The following is a 27083-nucleotide window of genomic DNA, read 5'->3' on the forward strand; positions in this document are numbered from 1 at the left end:
ACAATCTAAAGCAAAGCAAGCCCTTATCATTCAAGGTTCTCTCAGTCCTTTGAAAACCAACTGGGTGTGGGTACTTATTTATCTAGGTTGATCACTGTTATCACTGATATATTTTTTTATTCTTCCTTTTATCGTAAATGTAAGGGGTTCATGAACATTTTTTTGCCTTAGAAAAAGGGGTTGCCAACCTGAAAAGACAGAGAAACACTGATCTAAATTATTCATGCAGGGTGAAGTTGACCTATGGCAGAGGAATAGCAAATCCCACCAAAGCCCTCTGCTCTCTCCACAGGGGTATACTTCACCCATATGCTTTACCTGAATACTCGCTTTCAGATTCACTCCTTGCCGGAATACGTATGTATTTGAGAGGAAAACTGTAAATAGGAAGGAATTACTCTGGATGAATTTCATCTTTATTAAATCATCTGTGAGCCGTTTGGTTTAACTTTTGAGAAATCCATTTAATGTAACAAGCAAATTAAAATGCCATGGTTGTTTCAACAGTTGTTAGCACTTGAAATAGAAGATTAAAAAAATAAAATAAAACAAATACAGATGTCACGAGTAATTACAGCAATTTTTTTTTGGCAATACAATTTTTTTTAAACGTCAAATGTTTTTCTCAAATAAATAGGTTTCAGAGTAGCAGCCATGTTAGTCTGATCACACTGAAAACATAGTAAACATAACAACACAACAGCTTTAAAATGAAAAAAAAAAATGCATCGATTGATAACATCAAGTTTTTAGAACAGTCCACAGAGAGAAACTTCAGAAAGTACTTTCTTAGTGGCAACAAAACGAGTTAATAAAAAGGATCTGGTCATATATTTTCCATTCTCTTACATGTATATTTCATAAATATTCAATCAGTAAATGTGTTTAGATATTTGAGGCAGCAGTGACAACTAAGTGGCATATTAGAGTGTATATAGTCAATTGCATTTACAGTTTGATTATTCACTTTAAATGTGCCTGCTCTTTGCATCATTTAATATGCATTTAAGAATCAAATGATTTCCTCTACATTTAGACTCAATTTTGTTACCACTAGGCTTTTCATTATAATCAGTAATTTTCCTACTGACTTTCAATATGTTTTAAATATTGAAGTACTGCAAATCAATTTTCAGTCCTGTGTTTAAATGTGAAAATTATTTAGCAACTGCCTGACTCAAATATCCTACATCTCTCTTGTTAAAATGAATGTTAACTTAAGCAGATGTTAAGTTTTCCCCATACTCCACATATGAGTTATTTCCTCCCATCCTCTTCGTCTACAGGACTGCAATTTAAATGCAAATTCTGGGTGCTACCAAAGTTCACAGTAGTGTGTGTAGAGTTTGCCACTGCTCTACAGGATGCTGAAATGAACTGCAGTTCATCTATGTTTACGTTCATTATTTAGTGTAAATTCAAAGGAGCAATTCATCATTGTTTTTAAATGATATACTCATGTAGTAATGCAGGTAGGTCTCATAGCAAACGCTTCAATTCACTGCACAAAGGATTTTGTTTCACAATAAAAGAGACCTGAACTAATCTGACTTCATCTTCATTTGGTCCCCAATTCAGGGGTGCTTCCCTGTTCAGGAATGTTCTTAAGTACCTGCTTAATGTCCATTGAAGTCAATAGGATTTAAACACAAGCTTAAATGTTTTCCTGAATCCGGGCCAAAGGGCCAATCCCGATATGTGTAAAGTGTCCTCAACTTCCACTGAACTCAATGGCAATTGATAGGACACAGCACTTAGCAGGTTCAGGTCTTGTGTCACCTGATCCCAAGCCCTGAAGTCATTAGAAGTCCAGTGGCTTCCGTGAACTTTGGATCAGGCCCTTAGCTCCTAATGGTTCTATGCAATTGAAATGAAAAATATCATTATAATATGCTAACAGCTAGTTTAGTGGAAAGGCTGTTAATAATAATGTTATGCAAAACTATATCCCCAAACCTTCTTTAAAAATAGATGCACGCAGTACACACTGTGACGCAGATTTCAATATCTGAGTCCTTCTGGTATTAAAACCTGTAGAAGCCAAGTCTGTTGATAAAAATGATTTACTAGGATAATACCACTCTGGAATCATTTCTCCACCCACCCCCTTTTTTTTTTGGTTTGGTTTTTGTTGTTGTTTTTGTTTTGCAAAGTGGTAATTATTTTTTTCTTCACAAAGAGCCATTTTTAAACAACTCATTCTTTGGTTATAATAGAATTATCACTTTAATAATAATAATTAATAATAATGATCTTGAAGAAACTAACTCCACAGAGAAAAGAAAAAAAATGCTTTCTAGCCACCAGTTGGCCATTTATTCTAGATTTGCTCAGATTCCATGTAATGGAAAACATCACATTCTAGAAATAATGGGCCATACCTTCCACTGATGTAAATGGACATAGTTCCATTGATTTCAATCGAGTTAAATCCATTTACACTGGATGAGAACCTGGCCCAATATGTACTTGTAGAACTTAAGCAATCGACTGTAGCTACCAGTGCATTGATAGTGAGGGAAACTCATGAAAATGTGGCACCTGATGTCTGCATCAACACATCCAATTATTCCCATGCACAATGGACAAAGTGGTACATTGCTGAAATCACTGGGAACTATGCACATCCTGTCTGGCAGAGACTAAAGTGTTCTAGGCAAGGTTTAATATACTTCAGTAGGCTCTCTGTAGGGCAAGGGGCATTCTTGCATGTGTGAGCTTGCAGTAGGGTGATCAGATAGCAAGAGTGACAAATTGGGACACTTTTTTTCTGGGGGTGGGGAGGCAGTATAGTTGCATATATAAGACAAAGCTAATATCGGGACTTCTGGTCACCTTAGCTTGCAGGAGAAGGGTCTATGATTGTTGCAACCCAACCTGTTCCACTTAAGGGAGAGAATATAGGCAAAACATTCAGGTCAAGGCAAAGATATACTGGACTCAAGGCCCAAGAAATCAGTGAGGCATCCTTTGAGCCCTACTGAAACACTTGATCAAATCGAATAGAAAATAGAAAAATGATATAAAAATAGTCTACCTTTTTTTCTCCTCTTGTGGCTGCTGGGTGTCACCCCTAATCTACTGCTGTGATAGACCCAAGCCATATGTCTCTAATTCTCTGTTATTTCTGACCAGGCCCAACCTAGGAATTTCTCGAGAACAATTTGTTCTCACAAGATTTCTAGCCTTGTTCCTTAGCTGAGGGGCTGCACAAGAATCTAAGAACCACTGTTATTCCATATGGAACCAGACTGAACTGATGAGGCCTGATACTACTGCAACGAAGTCAAGGGAAGGAATTTTATTCATTGCAGCTGTATCAGGCCGATGTTCCTCTGGGACAAGACACTGAAGATACGTTAAATATACATTAATGAGCAGCAATGTAGCAAAATATAAGCAGTGATGCTTTTTTTTTTTAACATTCTAATTAAAAACATTTAAAAAATATCTAGGTTTTCCCAGTACGATGCATTTAAATAATGTAAGATACATTTTTAACAAAGAACCTTATCAGCACCAGTTTCCTTAATGCAAAACCCTCATTAGACAGCGAAATACAGGAAGAAAACAAGATTTTTTTTTTCTGAGATTCCTGACACCTGAAACTCAAATGTGAGATTAGATAACAATTGCCAAAATATTTTCCCAAACATCTAAAAATATACTTTTATAAGACGAGAATGTTTTAACCATTTTTCCCTTCTCAAACAGAACACTTTTTTTTTTTAAAATACTAACTCTATGCAAAGATCAATTACTACAATATTCAACAGTCTATGCATACAGGTTTTGTTCCATACCTATTACATGCTACTGTCTAAACAAATTCCTGAAACACTGCTTAACAATGGTCAAATCTGGATAGCTTTTCACCATATTGCATATGTTACCCAACCTCTTGCAAGCCTGCAGCACAAAACAGTAAGTTATCAATGGAATTTAAATATACAGTGAAACCCAAATTATTTTTGGTTTGATTGTCTGTTTATTCATTTAATTAAATAAACTACTTTGCGAGTTTGTGGTAAGTAAGCATGGAGGAAAACAAGCAATAAACACTCTTTAGAATGTCTGTACACAGCTAAAAATAGTTTAAATTATAATTAAAATAAAAAAAAGTGACAGCAATAAAACTGCACAGATACTGATGCAGTTTAGATACTGAGGCAGTTTCTTTCTGTCATCACATAAGTTATCTCCCTGACTTTTCAGTATACATCCCTGGTATAATAATGCATTTATTGATGTCCTACTATGTATTACATATACTGTAAATGTACAAATAATAGACTATGATTATGGTCATATTGCACAAGTTGAGCTGTTTATTGACTTAAATTCTGTACAGAATCTGCTGTATATCCCTTGGCAAGGTCCACATCATAAACTAGTTAAAATTGTTCTAGACCAAGCTGAGCTTAAAACCCTTAAGATTTTCTCTTGCTGTTGCCACATGGCCAAAATTCCCATTGAAGCTGGTGGGCCTTTTACCTGCATCACATATGAAAGTTTAGGCTCTCTTATTTTAGGTCATTGTGATATACTGAATGAGTGGCCAAATCCCAAACCCACTGAAGTCAATGGGAATTCTGCTATTGATAGGCCTAGCATTTAACAGGATTATTCCCCCCCCCTCGCAAAAAAAAAACCTGGACATTTATATGGATAACAAGAATATTCTGAATTGTGGCCAGGAAAACAACTCTATTCAGGACAGTGCTTAATTCCCATTTACTTCAATATAATCATGTGCTTTAGTGTTTTCCTGAATTGGGGCCTAAAATAGTAAATATTTTAACAAAATAGTTTTGGAACCCTCATGCTTCAGGGCATAAGTCAACCTCATACTATTGTGGGTCAGGAAGGAACTTTCCTGGAGGCAGGTTATCCTATAACTGCCCATTGCAGGCTTTCTTGCATCTTTTCCTGAAGCAGCTGACTCTGGCCACTGTCAAAGAGAGGATGCTGGACTAAAAGGACCATTGGGTCTGATCTACTATGGGAGTTCCTCATGACTTTAATGGGATTGAGATTTTAGCTCAATATGAAACAAATCACCTCATAAGTAACAGCTTCTTGGGTTCAGTGTGTTGCCTTTTTCATCACAGTGTATTCTTTCTTAGCTCTGCTTTCTATGTGTTACAAACAGCACTTAAAATGTAAAGAAAACAAAGGTGAAAAACAAAAAGAAACAAAATCCCCCATAAAAACAACAACCCTCCACCTTAAATCTGAATTATTAGCATATCCTTTTGACTTCGTCATTATCCTTGATGAAGAACATCACTAGGGCTGTGAGAAATATTCACAAAGGGGTGAAATTCACCTCTGTATAGAGAAATCAGGAGAAGGCCCATGCATCATATAAAATCCTGTTGTGAGGTCTTAAACAGGATTTGAGTGATGCACAGGATTTTATCCTGGTCCTCTGCATAGTGGTGAATTTCAGCCAAGAAAATCAGAAAACCTTCACATTTGGAGTACTCTTTTCATTTCCATTTAGCAAAATTGCTCCAGTTCCTCACTGAAAAATGATCCTATTTTTCATGTGAGAACTTCATCTCTGACAGCTTTGAAGTTCAAAATTGTGTTCTGATGCAGATCAACGTCATGTGCTTCAGTCTGTTTTAAGCATCTGCAACCTACCCACCTGTGTAATATATAGACATTTAATATGGTAATGAAAAGGAATAGTTTGATGCTGGTCTATAATTGGAATAGAGAACTCCCTTCCTCCTGGAGATGAGATAGGATATCTTATGGAACACATTGAGTGTAGCTATTTTGGGGGAACACGAAACTGCTATTTAGCAAAATTTGGGAGTAATGGGGAAGGTGCCAACATAGCCCAGAACAAAATTGCAAATATTTGTTCTGCAAAATTTTGCAAATGAAAAAGACACAAAATTCACAATTTTCACAGTCCTAGTTGTCACTAACATGGTGCACAAGGTGGTGTTGTCTGAGTTCAGTTCAAGATGAAAAATATATCCAGGCTATGTATCCTTAGATAACAATAGACATTTCCTGCAGTGCAGGAGCCTGGACATATAGTTATATTCTTCCATCAATTAAGCCCTTTCTTATATTCGTCTAGTTTTACATATGAGAACTTTTTGCACAAATGCGACTCTATAGGTGATATGCTAGAATGTTTTTGTGAACGAGTCACCTAAAATGTTATGAATATTTTTTCCACTGTCATTAAACACAAGAAATAAGAGACATTCTCCAATGCTTAGAAAGGCCATTTTTTGTTTGTTTGTAATTTTAGCTTTGCCTATTCTTGTAGTAAGGTCTCTCGCCAGTTAAAGCCTCCAGTTGGTCCGTGTGTGAGAGGGAGGATGGGGGGGTCTGTTAGTTGCCAAATGCCTGTCTCTCCCAATTCTTCACAGGAACAGAACCCCAAGTATGGAATCTGGCAGGAAATATTAAAATACAGAAAAGCAATGAGAAGGAATAGATCTGGAGCAAGGGTGAAGTTTTCAAAAGAGCCAAGTCAATGGGACTTGTGTTCCTAAACTATATGGGCTCTTTTGAACATTCCACCTCAAATTCAGAAGATACTTTTAATCTGAGACACAGCAGGATTCAGGAGTAACACTCAGAATCGAGCTGGGTGAATTTTTTCAGACTTAATAGTTTATTTTCTGTAAAATGCAGTGTTGGATTGACCTAAAAATGCATGGATTTGGGTAAAATGCAACAAATAGTTTTGGTCCCCCCCTCCAAAAGAGGAGGAAAATTTTTTTGAAAAAGTCATCAACATGTTGACTTTTTGTTTCGAAAGAATGTTTCATTTTGAAAGTTAGATAAATGCATTTTTTAAAAAAACAAAAAAGGGTAAAATAAAATTCTCAAAACAAATACAAAAAGATATTTTGTTTCAGGCTGAACTAAATATTTTGTTCGATGCGAAAAGAAATAAAAATAAAAATTTTTGGTTTTTCATTTTGGCAAGAAAAACTGAAAATTTTTCATTTCAAGATGATCTGAACCAGCAGGTTGAAAAATCACTTATTTGTTCATCTCTAATTCAGACGTGCTTTTTAAAGCACTTCACTGTGAATATTAAATATTTGAGGGCCAGACTCCAACTTTACAATCTCCACTAAATAACGTACAGCACCTAGCTATGTGTGTGTTTATGTCCAGGTTTTGTTGGCTGGCTTAACAGTATAAAGGGTCAGTACAGCTATGAGAGAGTGACCTGGATTCGATTCTGGCTCACTTATCAACACAGGGGTCAGCTTCTGTAATAAAACGTGGTGATATGAGAAAAAGAAAGAGTGCAGATAGATTTCCAGCTGCCTGGTTGTGTTTGCAGGCTTGGCACACAGACAACACTATCTCCTGACATGAAGCCAAGGAAAAGGAATAAATCTGGATGCCCACAATGACATTTTTCAAATCACTTTCCTAACTATAACAAGGTGCATAAGAAGGGGGACCATAAGGTGCCATCACCCCAAACGCATAAAAGTGCAGTTAAGACATGCAGCCCCTTTGTATGCTCACTCCCCTTTTATCTGTTGCGAAGGGACTTGTAAGATAAGCCTCTTAAACCAATCTTCTCTACTCACATGATTTCTGAAGCCTGCATAGCTCAAACAATGGACTGAATTATCAGACACTAGGAACAAAGTCTCCTCTGGCTTGTAAGGAGATTTTAATTTTTTTTTTATTTGAAGAGCTTTACCCATTGGTAATTACCTTTCTGACCATCTGTACAAAGTCCTTGGAATTCTGAGGCGAGAGGCCCTGGAGTTGACAAGTACAGGCCTCGAGAGACGATGCGTGAGCCACTATCAAAATGTTATTTCCTGCAACAAAATGAATAAACACTGATTGTTTGGGACTTAGGGGAAAAAAACTCTATAGTGACAACTGTCCAAGGCAAAACCTATCAGTTTGAGGCTCTTAAAGATGGGTTTAATTGTCTTCAGAACAACAAAGTTGATATGTGGGAAAATACTGAATAATACTTCTAGCACTTTTTAATCTTCAAAGTGCTTATGGCTAGAACTGATTGAAAATTCTTTGTCCCGCTTGTTGTTTTTTGGGCAACCAATAGCTTTGTGAAGAACGCAAGAATTTTGGTGAAAAGATTTTGCCTGCTTTGAAATTTTTGATTTTTCAAATGTTACAAAATATTTGTTTCAATTTGTTTTGTGGAAATAAAAAATCTCAGTAAAAGTTTTTTTTTTTTCAATTAAAATAAAATGTTTCATTTCATTTGAAATTTCTCATGGAAAATACCTATACTTTTCAGTCAGTCCTACTTCTGGACAACATTTTCAAATCCAGGTTGCTCAAAGTTTATTTAATCACCTAAATAAAATCACCCTCACAAACAGCGGTGCTAACACCCTCATTGATTTCACTGTGAGCATGTCTGAAAATCAAGCCACTTTCATTCACATGGATAGGGATGGTTTTGGGAGCTAATCTTAGGCACCCAGGTTTGAATATAATGGCCTATATTCCTAATTCAAATTGGAAATAAGGCACAGGGGTTTTTGTAAGTGAGGATAATTAACCATTGGAACAGTTTACTAATGGATATGGTTGATTCTCTGTGACTTGAAGCCTTTAAGGCCTGGTCTACACTAGGTCGGCATAACTTAGGGTATGTCTACACTTGCAGAATTTTTGCGCTGTAAATTTCACCAGTGATAGGGAACTGGTAAAAGTAAAGCGCTGGTTTGTGTACTCACTTAATTCCTCAGGTGTCAGAGAGGGTTTATATTAGCAGCACTTCCATCCTGGATGACAGCAGCGCTCTAGGTTAGCTGTCCCACAGTGCAGCGCTCTCCAGTTTGATGATGGGTCTTGCGGGAAGGTGGGGAAGAGGGTTATCATGGGACATCCTGTGTCCCTGCACAGCCTCCTCTCCCCAAACACTGATCAGCTCCAGGAGCTCAGCATTGCTCCAAGCAGGGGATCGTTTTGGAGCAGGCATTGTCACCTGACCAGATAAGTGATCAATTGCCAAAAAAACAGGAAGGGGAGTTTCAAAGTTCCCGGGGCTTTACAGGGGGATGTCTGTTTACCTGGCATCAGAGCAGCAGAGCTGCTGGCTAGACTGGTCACCTAGGCACTGTGGAATATCCTCCGGAGGCTAAAAGCTGTGTAAACAGGAAGAACATGTCTTCACTTGCACATCACCGCAAAAGCATCACCAGTAAGAGCTTTATGCCTCTCGTGGAGGTGGTTTTCTTTTTGCGATGAAACTTCTGAGTTTCAAGGCAAAAAGTCATTGGCAAGTGTAGACACTCATAGTTTTTGTGCAAAAAATGGACTTTTCCTGCTTTAAATGGCAAGTGTAGACATGCCCTAAGTCTTGTGAAAAATCCACCCCCCTGAGCGGTGTAGTTAAACCAACCTAAGTCTCCATGTAGCCAGCGCTAGGTGGATGGAAGAATTTTTCTGTTGACCTAGCTACTGCGTCTTGGGGAGGAGGATAACCTATGCTGATGGGAGAGTCCCTCCCGTTGGAATAGGTAGTGTGTACACTGAAGAGCAACAGTGGCACAGCTGTGCTGATGGAGCATTTTAAGTGTAGACAAACCCTCAGCTACAACTGGCTGGCTTTCTAAAAGATATGTACCAGTTTAATCACAAGTTATTAGACTTGATGCAGGAATCGGTGAGTGAAATCCTCTGGTTTATGTTATGCAGGAGGTCAGACGAGATGATCACAATCATGGTCCATTCCGGCTTTAGAATCTACAAATCTGAATATAATCTGGGGCTCAAATCTGCAAATCCTTATACTGAGCATAGTGCTTGCTACACTGAGCAATACCATTATTTTAACAGTACTGCATTTGACTGAAAGCACTTCTAGGATCAGACCTTTAGCGTTAAAAGTGGCACAGCTGTGCTGATGGAGCATTTTATGTGGAGACAAACCCTCAGCTACAACTGGCTGGCTTTCTAAAAGATATGTACCAGTTTAATCATAAGTTATTAGACTTGATACAGGAATCGGTGAGTGAAATTCTCTGGTTTGTGTTATGCAGGAGGTCAGACGAGATGATCACAATCATGGTCCATTCCAGCTTTAGAATCTACAAATCTGAATATAATCTGGGGCTCAAATCTGAAAATCCTTATACTGAGCATAGTGCTTGCTACACTGAGTAATACCATTATTTTAACAGTACTGTATTTGACTGAAAGCACTTCTAGGATCAGACCTTTAGCGTTAAAAGTGGGGTTTTATTGTTTTTTTCCCCCCTAAATTCAAATTTGGCCATGTCAATGCTGACCATTGGTTTTTCAGTTCTTAAGTGTTAGCCAGAGTGTATTTTATTTTAGAATGTTTTTTTTTTAACTCAACATACGACTAGTTGTAAAATTCTCAAAGAAATTCATGAGAACGACTGAAAAATGTTGAAAAGAGCAGAAATTGTTTTGGGCTCATCTATCTTAACAGGAATTCTATTCAGTAGCAGAGCTGGTAGAAACATTTTCATGCTGGTTTTTTTCCTCACAAAATTCCAGATTTTCAAAAATGCTCGACCAGCTCTATTTGATAGAATAACTTCACTGAATCAAACAAGTTGAAAGAAAACAATGCTATAGTAATCCAAGAATCATACCCAATTCTTTCCATCTTCTAAAAGTACTTGATAAACATTAGCTCATTATGCCTCAGATATCCATGTGAGACATGTATTACCCTCATAACGCAAGAACTAGGGGTCACCAAATGAAATTAATAGGCAGCAGGTTTAAAATAAACAAAGGAAGTATTTTTTCACACAACACACAGTCAACCTGTGGAACTCCTTGCCAGAGGATGTTGTGAAGGCCAAGACAATAACAGGGTTCAAAAAAGAACTAGATACGTTCATGGAGGATAGGTCCATCAATGGCTATTAGCTGGGATGGGCAGGGATGGTGTCCCTAACCTCTGTTTGCCAGAATCTGGGAATGAGCAACAGGGGATGGATCACTTGATGATTACATGTTCTATTCATTCCCTCTGAAGCACATGGCATTGGCCACTGTCAGAAGACAGGATAGTGGGCTAGATGGACCTTTGGTCTGACCCAGTATGGCCGTTCTTATATAACAGAGGGAGAAACAGGCAGAGAGATTAAGGCCAAGATTTTCAAACATGACTAGTGATTCTGAGTGTTTCAGTTTGTAAGTGTCCAACTTGAGGTATCTTAAATGATCTTGATTTTCAGAAAGCCTTCAAACCCTCTGAAAATCAGGTCCCTTTAAGGAGACTCAAGTTGGGCATGCATAAATTGTCAGTCTCTTTAGAAGCCCATGTTTTCACTCTGGGTTCTTCTACCTGCTTTTTGGGGCAAATTATTTCTGAAAAAGCTTGGGAAAGGATCAGTCAAAAAAACAAACAAAAAAACAAGTAAATCAGCTGTGGTTCTAGAAATATCCCATCCCAATGCTTTTAATGTTCAGTTTCTATGCATCATAATTGATTTCAACATTTTATTTGAAAAAAAAAATTCTGGTTTTGTTCAGATGCAAAACAAGCCACTGCAGTAGCGATGACCAGCCTAAGGCATCCATACTAGGGCACGCAAAGACTCTCCTTCTGGGCCTGGTGGTGGAGATGGGAGGGAGGAAATGGCCTGGAGTGGAGTTGTTCCATGGCCAGAGAAGATAGGGGAAACCTGCACAGCTAGCAGAGGTTGTAGGGCCCCTAAAACAATAGGGTTTCATGTGACCACTGGTTCTGGGTATGGACAAACCTGATAATAATGGACAATAGAATATTTTACCTAGAAATGGGCCTAAACTAAACAGTTTCACCCAGGTCTTGAATCCCCGGTGTCTGTGGGCTGAGAGGATGCAGACATGGGGTTTTGACAGAGACAGTGACTAGCCAGTGTTGTTCAGTTCCAGAGTGCCTATCTGTGGTTTTGGATCACTATTGAGGCATTAGATCCCTTTGTACCAAGGTGCAGAACCACTTACCTTTGCCTTTGCATTCACTTATGATTTCTTTTGTTACTTGATAGCTTCTACTTATGTATGTGTCGTAAGACTCTGAAACCACTAACTTGCTGACTGGTACATGAGGTCTGTGGGCAGAAAAACAGACACAGTAAGTTTTGAGGCGGAGAGATTTTAAATGCAAGTTACTTAGACCCTGTACACACTGGTTGAAAACATGCGTGCCAATGCTCATGTGTTAAACAAGAAATCCCTGTTGTTTCTCTAATTCTTCTAAATAACTCAAACCCCTAGACCTTGTCATTTGTGTAAGGAGCATTTCCATAGGTTATCAGTGGGTTTTGAACCCTGGACTTTAAACACCCAAGTACAGACCTACATCTCTTGAGCTAAAGGAGTAATTCCATTAGCTGGCAGCAGTAGTAAACTGTTTCCCTCTATGTACACCAGTCACTAGAGATGGAAAGCAGCATACTTATACAAGCATGTTGCACTTGCAGTCGTGTGTAATAGTAATAATAACAACACTTTGCACTTCAATATGTCCTTTGATCAGAGAATCTCAAAGCAATTAATTAAATTCCCCAGCACCCATGTGAAGTTTGTGAGTGATATTGCCCCTGTTTTAGAGGTGGGTAAAATAAAAGCAGAGACTGTCTTTACTGAGTTATTTCTTCAAATTTTCCACCAGTACAGCTCTGCCAGTGGTAGCAATGGTGGGAACTCTAGTATAGATGAGGCACTGCTGTTGTTAATCACAAAGTTGTCTAGACCTACTCAGAGCAGGATCAGATGAAGTGGTGGTAAAAACACCAGGGGCTGCTGCTGCCTTAGAAAATGGTACTGCACTGGTGGGAAATGTTTAAGACCAGCTCAGTGCAACAAGGCCAGAATGGTTAAGCGACTTGCCCAGTGCAAGTTTGGCCAATGAATTCAATGGGAGTGGTATTGGAGGCAAGCCATTGGAGGAGCTTGGGGTGGGGGAACAGAAGGCCCTATTCCACTCCATGGGATACAAGGAAAAGCCCCGTCTCCTCATTCCATCCCAGGATGTGAGGAAACTCACATCGGTGTCAGAGGGAATTACTCATCTCCGACGGCAGGAGACTAGGGCTCCAGGTGTTCACCCAGACTGCTAGTTTAGCCATCAGACCACACAAGAGCAGGTTTCCTTTTTGGCTAGGAGAACATACTTTATAGTCTTCCTAGAAGCTTTGTGTTTCCTGAACTGGCTATTTTCCTGTGGTCCAGCTGCTTTGCTTAGTGCTAGCAATGTGATGATACCCTTTTTGGAATAAGTGCAGTGTAAGTATCTCTATTTAGGTGCAATATGCACCATGACTATATATTTCCACAGACCCGAAAAGGTAATTTGTAGGCAGAGAGGACAAAATATAAGCAGCTATATAGTATAATTAGGCATGAAAGGATTGAAAGTTGTTGTTGTTGTTTTTTTTTTTTTTTTGCTTTGGTTGCTTATTTCTACTCGGACATCTTAAAATAGAGTAGCTCTGGTGTAATAGAAGGATTCAGGGTTTCTGATGATATCACAAGCCACAAAAAGCAGCTGCAAAATAAGTTGTCACCAAACCCTCATGTGTTGGAATTTCCTGTGTTACATTATTTAGAAGAAAGAAAAGGATTACTTGTGGCACCTTAGAGACTAACAAATTTATTAGAGCATAAGCTTTCATGAGCTAAGCTCTCTAAGGTGCCACAAGTACTCCTTTTCTTTTTGCGAATACAGACTAACACGGCTGCTACTCTGAAACCTGTGATTATTTAGAAGGAGGGAATGATTTTATCTGAGACCTTTTAGTTTGCATTTAAGATCCTTCCCTTCTCTCCAAAACAGATGGTTTACTGTTGCTGAGAATTCACAATAATCCTGAGATTTCACCAATGTGACTGAGTGCTAACCAGGACCACATGCCCTTTCCCTAGAATCTATTGCTGTATGAGATTTTTCAGAAACTGTTTAGCATAAAAGAATAATAGATTTGGAAGCGGGGAAAACCCAGCAGGTCATCTTGTCTATTCCTTAATTCCGTGCACAATATGTGGGACTATTCCTACAAAGCTGTTTTATTTAGCTTCTCTGTATGCCTTCCAGTTGTTTACAACACAGGCAGGCACTGTGCATGTGTCAGCATCCTTACATTTCAAGCAGCAACTCCCTTGGTGCAAGGCGGAGCTGTGGTTAGCGATTGCTGAGAACTTGAGGCTAAATGCAATGGTATTCGACAGCAGAAGCTGCTGGCATCAAAGGGGTTTTATAGAGTTTTAAAAGAGCTGGCTGAGACGCTCACAGGGCCGTCAGCTGTTGATTTTTTTAACAAGTCTTGGAGCACTGGGGAAGTTCCAGAAGACTGAAGAAAAATGCATGTTGTGCCAGTTTTTAAAAAGGGTGTGTCAGTTTCCTTGGATGAGAAATGATCGGAAACTTTCCATCAAAATATTTATTTGAGGGGAAAATGGTTTTTCAATTAAATGAAAATTTTAGTGAAAACATTTCTGGTTTCATCAGTAATTTCTGAGTTTTTGCTGAAAATCCCAATACTAAAATATTTCCAGTCTGGCATTTTAAACTGAAAATGTTCAGCTTTTGGTTGCTGAAAAGTAGAAACAATGTTTGTTTTCAGGCTTTTAGATGAAAATCTCAAAGATTCTGATGAAAACAATTAAAAAAAAAAGGTTGAAATTTTTCACTGGGTGGGGAGACAAAACCCTCATTCCACCTCTCATGAAGAATACTTTACTCAGAGGAGCATTTGTGAGGATTCAGCAGTTAATGTCTGAGATCCTGTGATGGAAGGCACAATGATCAGTGCTTACTATTAAGCAGTATTAACCTCTCAGCTGTATTTTGTATATGTACAGATAAAAAAGGAAACTGGAACTGGCTTTAAAGCCTCGTCTCCTGTTACTTACAGGAGAAGGTCATGAGGGAAAAGAGCCTTCTCTGTTTGAAGTTTCATTTGCAATAATATTGAAAGTTTAAAAAAACATGTGTGTTCTGCATTTGTTCCAGTGACATTTAATGCTCACTTTAGGGAACGTGAGCTTTTTGGAAGGGAAACTGAAGACTTATATGGGCACTTTGTACCTGGCAATGTCAAATGTGGGTCACTGCAGGAGCTTCTCACGTTGATTAACCATTAACTTACAATTCTTGTGGACTTTGGCTGCCTTCCCAGCCATAATGAAATAGTAGCCCAGGAAGGAAGCACAAACACCAGAGGAAAATTGAACATTAAGGGCCAGACCTTCTGTTAGTGTCAATTGGTATAGCTCCTGGAGCTATGCTGATTTACAGCAGCTGATGGCCTGGCCCTAAAATGGAGGCATCATAGGGGTGGACAAAGGCAGGAGTCTTGGGACCAGAATCCTGTGGAGAGATGGCTAGGACGAAAGAGTGAGTGATTGGTGCTAGCTGGCTGCTGGCTGGATAGGGCTGGGCTACCTGAGTTGGGAAGATGATGATGGCACTAGGAGTGGAAAGAGGACAAGGGCTGTCCCAAGGATGCCTTGAAATTATTGCTGGATACTAACATGTGCCTCAGCAAGTTGCCAAGTGTATAATTAAGGGCAATGCAATCCGATACCCAAATCCACATCCAAGATTTGCATCAGTGGGGTAGCTGGGTGTGACTGAGGTCATGAGTTAGCCCAGGCTATAAATGTCCACCACAGAGAACTGACTCAGCTCAACTAGCTCTTTAATTACCTTTTGAAGCAGAGATAAGCTGGACTGCAGAGCCCAAATCCCAAAGTTTTGAAATGTGGTTAAAAAATAAATAAATCCTGTCCCATGAAATGCCCCACTTTGCATGGCTCAGCTGCACTAAGGGGGCATATGAGGATTCCACGGGAATGGGGGAACCCTAGTTCAGGGGGCACAGTTTATCAAGGACGTATCTAGAGTGCAGCAATTTCTCTGGTGAGCCCTGGCTTCTAGGGCACCATTACTAGCTAGTGCAAATTAGAGCAGACCTGAGCCTGCTCTAATTTAGGCTGGGAACTCAATAAGCTCCCAGCAGCCCCAGGGACAATACAAAGGAGTACAAAGGTGGCCAACAGCTCAGCCAGAGCTTAGGTTTGGGTCCCTGTTGTTTCGCTCCTTCTCTCCTATGCATTAAATTCAAGATTATTCATTGCTAAGGAAACTCTGTGAGAGTGACATGCCAAGTTCTGCTACCTGTAGGTTGTATCAACACACAGACTGGCTGCAGCTAAATCCACTGCGGGTATCCAGGCAGGTAATGTAGTACCAGAGACCCATTTTGTCCACTCAAATAAGCCCGGCTCAATTCGAATCTTTAGGTTATTTTCCTGTTGCAAACCTGAAAGAAAAAAAAAAGCCGGGGGGGGGAAGGAAATCCCTGGAAGCAGCGGGTGGGACTGGAGACAAGAGGATTTAGGATTGGGTTTTTTTGTGTGTTTGGTATTTTGATTAGAAATCAACAAGTTCTTCTACTGGTTGGGAGACAGGGCCAGATGTGCACAACTCTAGTATTTGCTTGTGCATGTAGCCAGTTAACCATATATATGAATGACAGGTATGTGTATGTGTCACATAGATGCACAGAACTAAAGAAGTGCTCCTAATCTAGACATAACTCTGTATTTTGTGTGGAGCCCTCTTTGGACTGTACGTTCCAAATCAAGAGCCAATAAGCATGCTGATGATTCTGAAGAGAAGACGATGACAGCTCCGAGCACACCTTGCGCTACCATTGCCCAAGGGAGCTAACATGTTAGCCTTTGCTTCCCAGTCCAGTCTGATGTCTGATGTCTGCATCAGCATGTTTACCCGTAAAATATTAGTATTGGCTAATAGCTGCAGAACCAGCAGGGGGAGCTCACACTTTCCTTACATCACAGAGTGTTTGCATTGGGAAGGTGAAGTTAAAAAGGACATACTGAACACTAAACTTATACATATAGTGCGCCATACAAAAGATTTAAAAATCATGTGTTTTGGCACCTGGAAATGGGTAATAGCCCCCCACCTCTCTACAGGCTCACATGCAGAGGGCTTTGCTTTGTTGAAAAGCATATACCCATGAATATTACCCTCGACCCCTGTCCCCCAGGAATATGCCCTGTAATACTCTATATGCTGCCATGTACTCAATAGCTCACACATGATCTAGGGCACTGGCTCTCAGCCTTTCCCGACTACTGTACCCTTTTCAGGCATCTGATTTGTCCTGAATTTCACCTCACTTAAAAACTACTTGCTTACAAAATCAGACCTAAAAATACAAAAGTGTCACAGCACACTCTTATTGAAAATTTGCTTACTTTCTTATTTTTACCATATAATTATAAAATAAATCAATTTGAATATAAATATTGTATTTAAATTTCAGCGTTCAATATATAGAACTGTAAAACCCATTACTGACTTTGCTAGAGCTTTTTATGTTGCCTGTTGTAAAACTAGGCAAATATCTAGATGAGTTGATGTATCCCGGGGAAGGTCTCTGTGTACCCCAGGGGTACGTATACATCTGGTTGAGAACCACTGATCTAGGGCATTGGAATCTGTTAGACTGAGAATGAATGTAATGTTAATTGGCGCTTTGACACAGGAACTGCCATATGAAAACAGGCCCTTTATCGATCAAGCAGGTATCCTGACTGCAGCAGAAGCCTCATATTGTGCCTGATTATTGTACAATGCTATGCAATGGAGGAGAGGAAAGAAAATCCATTTCCTGCCTCAGCTGGCAGTGGCTTCATGCCCAAAGCATGAGGATCAGTGTCCCTTGTAACTTAACCTGTATAGCGCAGGGAAGAGACGTGCTATTTTTGAGGCCTTCCATTAAACAAATGGGTTTTCCATTGCTGGTTTCCCCAGAAAACAGGAAAAATCCAGACTCTCCCCCTGGTCTGCTTCTTACCTTTCAGAATATTGTGCGCTGTCTGTACGCAGCGCAGCGACGGGGAACAGTAGACATGTTCAATAACAGTGTTACTTTCCAGCAAGGCTTCGCCTGCAAGCAAAAGTTTAGCATCACTGATACAAACGTTACAGTAGACATCACAGTAATTGCTGCATGCATGCTTCAATGTAGTTGTAACATAGCAGGAAGCAAATGAAGTTCTCCAATTGGATTGGTTATTTTTTTGTAGACCTATTTATCCATCAGATTTTATTTCAGTAGTATACTATGCTTTGTGGCATAGACAGCTGTGAAATTGTGATACCTTTTTCTGTGCAGTCCTTTTTGATTTCTAAGAACTCAGTCAGTGTACAGAGAGACGGCAGCCATTTTGTGCTCAGAATGGCTGTAGCCTATTTTAGGACAAACACAGCAACACTGTGCTCTCTCCTGGAGACTTGATTCTTATTTGTTCGTGGAGATTTCTCTATTTTAGATTGCCACCTTACACTGAAAACATAGATTTGCTCTTTGTGCATGGGAAAAATATAACAGGCCTGAGTCTCATTTCATTTATACTCACGTAAATCAGGAATAACTCCACTTAACTCAGTAGTCCTGAGCCTCATCTGGTGTAAATTACTATGGCTCCATGGTCTAATTTAGTTAACCTGGTGTAAAACCAGTGCAAGTAAGATGAGAATCAGGCCCAACATTATGATTATTTATATTACAGTTGTGCCTCAGGGACCCAAATGAAATTGGGAATCCATTGTGCAAGATGCTGTATACGTACATTCACATAGTAAGAGATAGTCCCTGTCCTATGAAAAGCTTACAATTTAAATAGACAGGGCAGACAAAGGGAGGGAGAATACAAGGGTTATTAATCTTGTTAAATGTTTAATTATAATTGTACGTATGTTTAACTGGCTTTTGAACCTTTGGGGAAAGTGGAGTGTGCAGCTGAAGGAGATGCGTGTATGAAAATCTTTCGCTGCTTGATTCTGAGCTGCTGTTTTACTAACCAGGTCAGAGGACTGTTTGAAATGATAGCTCTGGGATTCTTCAAGGTCACTCTAGCATTTGTGCAGAACAGAGCTTTCACCTGTAGATGGCAAGCATGCTGTAACAGTGCTAACAAGCTCTTTTATGTAGGGCAATGTGGGTCATGTATACATTTCACACACACAGACCCCAATGAATGGTGCCAGCAAAGTGTTCTCATTGCTTCCAAACTAGCCCTTCTGTTGTGTGTATTATAAGCGCAGATTTTACTGACCTTCCTTGAGAACTGCCCCTGCAAGCTGACCATACTATTCTATCTGGATCCAGTTTTATTAAAGGCCTACATTTTTCAAAATGTGCAGTAATCTTGGTGTTGGTGCCCAACATAAGAGGCCTGATGTTCAGAAAGTGCTCTGAAAATCAGATCCTTAAAGGAGTCTCAAGTTGTGCAAACCAAAATCTGTAACATTTTCAGGGGTTGTTCCTGAACTCAGCAAATAACTTACTCTCACTCTATAAAAGTTGAGTGGTAGAAGGCTACGTATTCCTCTTATGAAACAGGCCAAGAACAGAATGGGGGAGATGCCTGATTTGACTTGAACTATACCCGACGGTGTAAATATGAAACCCCACTGGGGAGACAAAACCATATTTGTGCTGCAAACTACAGATCAAAAATTAAGCTTGTCAGAATCAAGTCAGGAACATACTTTGCATACAGCAACTGTCATGTTAACTGAAGTACTTTTATGACCATGATTATCAACAATCTTCCACAGTGTGGCAAATTTACAGGGCACTTTTATGTGCTACGCAGCTGCACGTCTAATTGCTTTGATTTTGTGTATTGTTCTTCCTGCTGCAATGGCAGCTGAATGGGGCCAGGCTGACTTTAAAGGAAGTTCTTTTCTAATTAAATTGAAGAAACTTTTTGAAGGCTCTCAACGTGTCTAAACTCTTTTAGCTTCTGGCACCTGATTGAATTTTTCTGTATTGCACTTGCTCTTTCTTTTCTGGCATGTGTGGGAGGAGATATAAATGCTTCTTGTGCAAACTATTGTCTCAGCCGACGAGAGCTTACCAACAAGTCTTGCTTGTGTGCAACCAAACACGGTGATTGGTGCATCTTTTTCATAATCCCTGAAACCACCACTTCTTTGAGGTAAGCTGTGAGGCATATTCAGATTTGTACGCATATACCTTCCTGTTAGGGGAAAGTTTAGAAGCAGGTGCTGGAATTAGTGGATGACTGAGAAAAGCGCTCAGTATCATGCCTATTACAACCTTTCATTCACAACAGCTTGCACACAACACATGTTAACCAGAATTGGGTGGGAAAGGGTTTTCACGTTGTGGGAGCACTTTTCAGAATTCAAAATTTTTCCTGTTCCGAATCAGGAGGAAATTTCATGAACATTTTCAGGATTTCCACGGCAATCTGAGAACAATTTCAGTTCGGGCCTATTTAAATATTTCATTTTGATCATTTCAAAATGTTTGATTTTATTTTGGACCTTTTAAAATTTTAATATTTTTAACTATACTTAGCTTAATTTTCTACATGAAAAGTAATTTGAAACCAAAAATTGGGATTTTTTTTTGTTTCAATGGGAATGGGAGGTTTTGATATTTTCAAGTTTTTTCGAAAGGTGAAGCTGACCCTTTCCCGCAAACAGGATTGGTTTCAACAAATCATGTTCTGATGAAAAAAATTCATTGCAAAAATTCCAACCAGCTCAAGTACTAACTATGCCTGGAATTACTGTGGATAACTTATTACTATCAGGAATACTAAGGCTTTGTCTGTATTGGGGAGTCACCCCAATTTTAGCCATCAGTCACCACCTAATGGCATTGCTGCAAATCCTAGTGTAGACAAGGCAAACCGTTCTAAGCCATGATTTGCTCTCGTGTCATTTACTCTGGTTTCAGTTAGGATTAAAAATTACCAGTGCAAAGAGTGGCTTTGCCTGTCTGCACTAAGGCCTGGTGTACACTGGGGGGAAGAGAGGGTGAGCTAAGTCGGTCTAAGTTACGCAACTTCAGCTAAGAAAATAGCATAGCTGAAGTCGACGTACTTAGAACTATTTATCATGGTGTCTTCACTGCGGTAGGTCGACTGCTGATGCTTCCCCATCGACTCCGCCTACACTTCTCACTCCGGTGGAGTACCAGAGTCGACGGGAGAGTGCTCGGCGGTCGATTTATTGCATCTTCACTAGACATGATAAATCGACCCCCGCTGGATCAATCGCTCCAGAGGTAAGTATAGACATGCCCTAAGAGTTTGCATTGGACCCCAATGGCTGGATTGCCAATGGGTAGAATCAGGACAAATCCCTGGTATAGGAATGGCTTGAATTTACAAATAAGAATGATTGTGGAGAGGTTTTGTTGTTTCAGTGACATCTTTTATTCAGATGATTTCCCACCCCAACTGCCCGGCAGACCAATGTGGTCAAGCATAGTATTCATCCACCACATCCCCACCCCAGTTTGGTAGTTTGCAGTGGCTGCAGCCACAGATTAATATGGATGTGGATGGGCTAGATCCACTGAGTGCCTAATCCCATTATGATACAACCCTACTTAATCAAAGGCCTAATTCAAGACTGCAGAGAAGGAGCAGTTCTGTTGGTATTTCACACTGTCCCTTTCCTAACCACTTCAGAGTGCTGTCAAAATGGTATCTCAATCAGCCTCCCCCTATGAGTTACATTCCAGCGGAGTTTGCCCAGGAGACAATCCATTTAAACTTTTCTTGTGCGGTTATTACCCCCACTCTACCCCAAAAGCTAGGGATTAACTGATCCTGCAGCAACTGACTCACCTTTGGCATCAAAACACTGGGACAACCAGTACTTCCCAAACACAACATCCATTCTCTCCCCATGCCGGCAGACAAAAAGACATCGTTTTTGAAGCCCTGGCTGGCTGGTTACTCTCAGGGGCTGAAAGCAAAGTGACAGGAAGTTTGGCCATGGTGAGAATCCGAGTGCCTTTTTCTTAGTTCCAATTTATTTAAGCGTGAGGACCTGACTCTTGACTTAATCCTAGTACGAACAAGGAGCACTGGTCACTCAACTGAAGTAAATCATTTATACCAGTATAAATGTGGTGTACGTGAAAGAAGCATCCTTGCTCCATAGGTATTCTGGGGACAGATGTTATCTTCAGAGCTTTTGATCAGCAATGTCACCTTTAAAGCCAGCAGAGAATTGTAACCTGAGCTCCCCAGCACAGCCAGTCGAATCAGCTGTAGAGAATGAGCTGTTGGTATGAAACTAGCTGCTGGAGATTTGCCATTAAAACCATGCAGAACCTGTTTACCTGGGTTTACTTTAACAGTACCTGATGTACCCCAAGTGAGACTAGATTCCAGTACCAAGTATGGGGAGCGAGTTTCACTAGCATAGTGAAAGCTTCAGGATTCTTAAGTTTCACTACCCCAGCAAAAAGAGAGCAGACAGGCAGAATGGGAAGATGGTGTAATGGTGTGTGCAGATACTACAAACCAATTGCAGAAATGGTCAATCTAACGTTTAGGCCCCTGTGGTCTTGACAGGGTGACCCCTTAGCTACTGGTGGGGTGGGGGGTGCTTCTGAATATTTTAAAATAAACTTACTGCTGCATTGACATCTTTGGAGAGAGACACATATTTCATCCACACAACAGGTATAGCACAGGCAGTGGTAGTGCAACCTCCTTCCACATTACCCTGTGTGTCTCCTTCCTGACCACCTCCACAGTTCAGTTTCTGTCCCTCCCCCGATCCCATTCAGTTCTTGGCATTTCTGTCAACACTGGTGGCAGCTTTGTGACATGGAAAGCTGTCCACTGGGAGCAGGACCAAAAGCAGCTCATTCAAGATATGCCACCAAACAGCCATCTGATTCTAAGGGCTTGTCTTAGAAGCCAGCAAGCTGGAGCATATATTTATAGTGCTGCAGCATGTTGCACACTAAATGTCTATGTGGACCCTTCTGCGAGCACTAAGGGTATGTCTACACTGCTGTTAGACACTGGCAGCTGGCCTTGGGCTCAGGTAAGGGGTTGTTTAATTGTGCTGTAGACATTCAGGATCGGGTCCCAGCCTGAATTCTGGGACCCTCCCATCTCAGAGGGTCCTAGAGCCCAGGCTCCAGCCCAAGCCTGAATGTCTACACCACAATTAAACAGCCCCTCAGCCCGAGCCCTGCGTCAGCTAGCACAGGCCAGCCTTGGGTTTTTAAATGGAGTGTAGACATACCCGTGTGCTAATGGCTTTCCAGCACTAGGCTAGATTCCAATTGGCAGCCTAGCAGCAAATTACTCCCTAGTCTGTTACCAGTCCTTAGGCCACTGAGTCCTTGTGGGCAAGCCCACCTACATTTTGAAATAGGCTGTAATTCCTGCCTTGCAGTGTTTTCTATACAACTTGCCTCCAGGACCACCCTGCTTTAATCTGAGTTCCCAAACTCAGGGTGGCAAAGAAGTCTGAGGGGTATTCCTGGTGTATGGCTAGATCAAGGAAGGGCAAACTATGGCCTGCGGGCCAAATCCGGCCCGTCAGAGCTTTCAATCCGGCCTGTGGGATTGCCACCGCCATGGTGCAGTGGGGCTAAGGCAGGCTCCCTGCCTGCCCTGGCCCTGCGCCACTCCCGGAAGCGGTCAGCACCACATCACACCTGGGGGTGGGGTAGAGAGCAGAGGGCTCCGTGTGCTGCCCTCACCGGCAGCCACCTCCCCCACCTGCAGGCACCACCACCCGCAGCTCCCATTGGCTGGAAACAGGGAACCGCAGCCAAGGGAACTTCTGGGGTGGTACTTGCAGGCGGGGGCGGCATGCGGTGGAGCCACCTGCCCCACCCCACCCCCAGGAGCTGCTGCTGGACATGCTGGCCACTTCTGAGAGCAGCGCAGGGCCAGGGCAGGTAGGGAGCCTGCCTTAGCCTCACTGCGCACTGCTGCCACCCTGGAGCTGCTTGAGGTAAGCAGCACTGGGCCGAACGCCTCCTGGACCCTACACCCCAACCCCCTGCCTTGAGCCCCCTGCTGCACCCCTCCTACACTCTGCACCCTGTTCTGCACCCTAACCCCCTGCCATGCACCCCCTCCTGCACCCCAATCCCTTGCCCTGAGCCCCTTCCTGCACTCCCTTCTGCACCCCAACAGTCTGCCCCAGCCCTACATTCATGGCCCTGCATACAATTTCCCCACCCAGATGTGGCCCTCGGGTGAAAGTTTGCCCACCCCTGGGTTAGATGGAAAGTGGAGAGGTCCTGAAACTATTTGCTGCCGGTAAATGGGATCACAATATGGAAAAGGTTGAGAGAACCACTGCCTTAGTCCTTAACGTTCATTGAGCCAGAAACTCCTCAGTTGCAAGGGATGTAAAGCTGATATGACGGGGATGTTCCCTATTTATAAATGTTAATTTAAATAATATAAAGAGGTCTACCCAAGGCTCTAGGTGCCATAATTAAAAATCACTAATTAATATAACCAATTACTAATTAGCATTTATACTGATTGTATTACTAGTTAATATTACAACAATTCAGTTGTATTTAACTGTATTATTCATAGTGTCATGAATCCTTACGTTCATTGTCTGGCAGATGATAGTGAGTGGCCCTGTGTCCCCAGGTCCTTGATCTTCTTGCTGTCTTCTTTCCAGAGCTCCGTCATTGAAGGTTAGAGGGGATGGGGACGAACTGTTACTCAGAATTGAGTAAGATCTGCCACAAATAAAGAGACACTTGCTTAGAAAATATTCCTTTGACTTATTGTCTTCAGAGTTGTGCTGGGATGTGCCCAGAGCCTGAGAGAGGGCAAGAAGTGGTTTTATTATTATTTGTATTCCAGTATGTGCTCAGTGTTGTACATGCACAGAGTAAAGGACAGCCCCAAAGAACTCTACAGTTCATTAGAGACAGGGTTTCTTAACCCATGAGTCATCACCCCAAACTGGGTCAACAGAATGTGCCCAAGGGCTGTGTGGGAGGCCCAGTGAGGGAATTGGTTTCTGTCACAGTGTGGCTGGAGGCCCTGTGGGGGGAGCTGTTGCAGAGCCCGTGCCACACTCCCCCAAAGCAGCAGATCCTGTGGCTCCCATCCTGCGGGTCTGGCTGGCCTGGCTCCCTGATATGGGCATTGAGACCTGGTGCATGGGGTTGTGGCTCCACTCAGGTTTGACCCAGCCAACCCTCTGGCTGACCAGTCCAAACTTGAGCGAGTGGCACTGTGACCCTAGATACCACAATGTCCAGAGCGGGGAGCTGTACCCAGTCACCCCATTGGACAAGAGCTGTAGCCACCACCACGTGATCAGCATGGTGTACTTATTTAATGCTTATTAAGTTAATGTGGGTATTATATATCGTGGGTAAAAAATATTTAGTAACTCTGATTTTTTTTTTTTCACAAAAGCTATTTACCAGGTCACAACAGGTCTTTGCATATGGGTTCTGAGCCCCAAAAGATTGAGAACCACTGCAGTCAAGAACAACCTGAAAAAAAAATAGGTTGGGAGGAAGTCTTCAGCCAACTTTGGGGCATGAGCTGTTGTTTATTATATGATTGTAGAGTGCCTAGCACAATGGGGCCCAACTTGGTCATGACTCTTAGGTGCTTCTGCCGTGTACCATGTTAAAGACGTAGCAGAAAGCCCATGTTATCACATGGGTGTGGCAGTTGACCCAAGTAATCTACCATGTGTGCAGTCTTCCTCATACAACCAATGAAATTGTTTCATGCAAATTAGCTGTAGAATAAGAGTGGTAATTGGTTGAGTTACCTCTGATATCACAATGATCTAGGACTTGGCATGGCATAGATATGTGTCTTACTGTAGCTGTTCACTGAACGGGTATAATTCGTAAGGTCAAAATGGCTGAGAACTTTAAAATTGGATGATAACAGATCACGACTCCTGGTCAGGATTAAACCTGGTGATATTCTAAACAGAAAGAGCTCTCAGCCATGTTTATAGCTGTTTCCATCGCTTCACACTGGCTCAATGTTCTAGGCTTCGGTGTGGCATGCAGACAGAGTGACAATCCTGGAATCTTATAGAAAGACTAACTTGCCAGTGCATCAGGATGCTTTTAAGGGGCCATTACAGATGGATACAATAAATATCACTGGAACATCCAATTTTGATACTTGCAAGAGAAAGGATAACATGTAAACAATAAAAGCAGCCGAGATCTTAGACATGATTCTTATCTGAATTATACCAGCGTAAATTGTGAGTAACTGCATTTAAGTCAGGTTTCAGAGTAGCAGCCGTGTTAGTCTGTATTCGCAAAAAGAAAAGGAGTACTAGTGGCACCTTAGAAACTAACAAATTTATTTGAGCATAAGCTTTCGTGAGCTACAGCTCACTTCATCGGATGCATTCCACTGCAATTCTTTTTCTTTTTGCATTTAAGTCAATAGAGTTTACACCAGTTTTACAGATGGTGTGAGAGAAAAGGGATTAATTGTGCCATCTCCTTAAGAGAGTATCTCTCCCTTACCTAGAGAATAGATCACTTACTTTTTCTTTTTCATTAAATATGCTAATCATATGGGGCACGCTCAGAATAAAGCCATCCCAGCAAGATGTTCAAGGGCTTAGGCCAACATCCTCGGGAGTAAATTAAAACAGGCAATTACAGAATTTCAACCAACCCTCTATTGATTGCAGTAGATCTTGCTGCGATGTGCATTTTCTTAGTCATTAAAAATAACTCGTGGATTAATGTGTGCCGGCATTTGCTTTGACACAGAGATAGCCACCTTCTCTTTGCGCTTGGATAATTGCTTTAAATGTGTCAGGAGAAGACTCTCGACTTGCACCAAGGGGTCTCTCTCTACCAATGGAAGAAAATAGGTTGTCTGTGTTTGCTAGTAGGTGATCTGCCAGGAGATCATATCATCAGCCAGCAAACAATAAAAAGTATCATGCCCTTGATGCTAATGCCCCCTTACCTTATGAGAAAAATAAATATTTGGGCTTACCAATGGAACAATATGTAGGGTTATCTCATTCAGGTAGGACACTACACTCGGTTGCCCCCCAGAAACCCCTTAACAAGGGGAGTGTGGGCTGCAAAGCAGGACTGGAAGGTGCTCAGATATTAAGATAGTGAGCATGGTAAAAGGATTTATAGACAATAGAACAGTCCTCTGTCCAGATCACAGCATCCTCATAGCCCACAGAAAGGCCCCTCTGCACACCCTGAGCAACAGAAGCAAGGGAGCTGTTCTGGGGTACAGTC

At 41.2% G+C, this 27083-nt stretch overlaps 1 protein-coding gene across 3 annotated transcripts in view; it reads right to left on the reverse strand.

The window, feature by feature from the left end:
* Positions 1-398: 398 nt before the first annotated feature.
* UBASH3B (ubiquitin associated and SH3 domain containing B) overlaps positions 399-27083 on the reverse strand; it is a 108133-nt gene continuing 81448 nt past the window's right edge. For all 3 annotated transcript variants that reach the window (XM_043500752.1, XM_038380816.2, XM_043500753.1), the window contains 8 exons: positions 24422-24557; positions 21667-21787; positions 19918-20040; positions 17847-17939; positions 16136-16280; positions 11959-12065; positions 7717-7826; positions 399-6421 (listed from right to left, as the gene is read on the reverse strand). In XM_043500752.1, coding sequence (XP_043356687.1) covers positions 6284-6421; positions 7717-7826; positions 11959-12065; positions 16136-16280; positions 17847-17939; positions 19918-20040; positions 21667-21787; positions 24422-24557 — 973 coding nt within the window. In that variant the 3' untranslated portion in view covers positions 399-6283. The remainder of the gene's footprint in view (positions 6422-7716; positions 7827-11958; positions 12066-16135; positions 16281-17846; positions 17940-19917; positions 20041-21666; positions 21788-24421; positions 24558-27083) is intronic.

The sequence above is a fragment of the Dermochelys coriacea genome, chromosome 22 (genome assembly GCF_009764565.3).
Source record: "Dermochelys coriacea isolate rDerCor1 chromosome 22, rDerCor1.pri.v4, whole genome shotgun sequence".
NCBI classification, from domain to species: Eukaryota; Metazoa; Chordata; order Testudines; family Dermochelyidae; genus Dermochelys; species Dermochelys coriacea.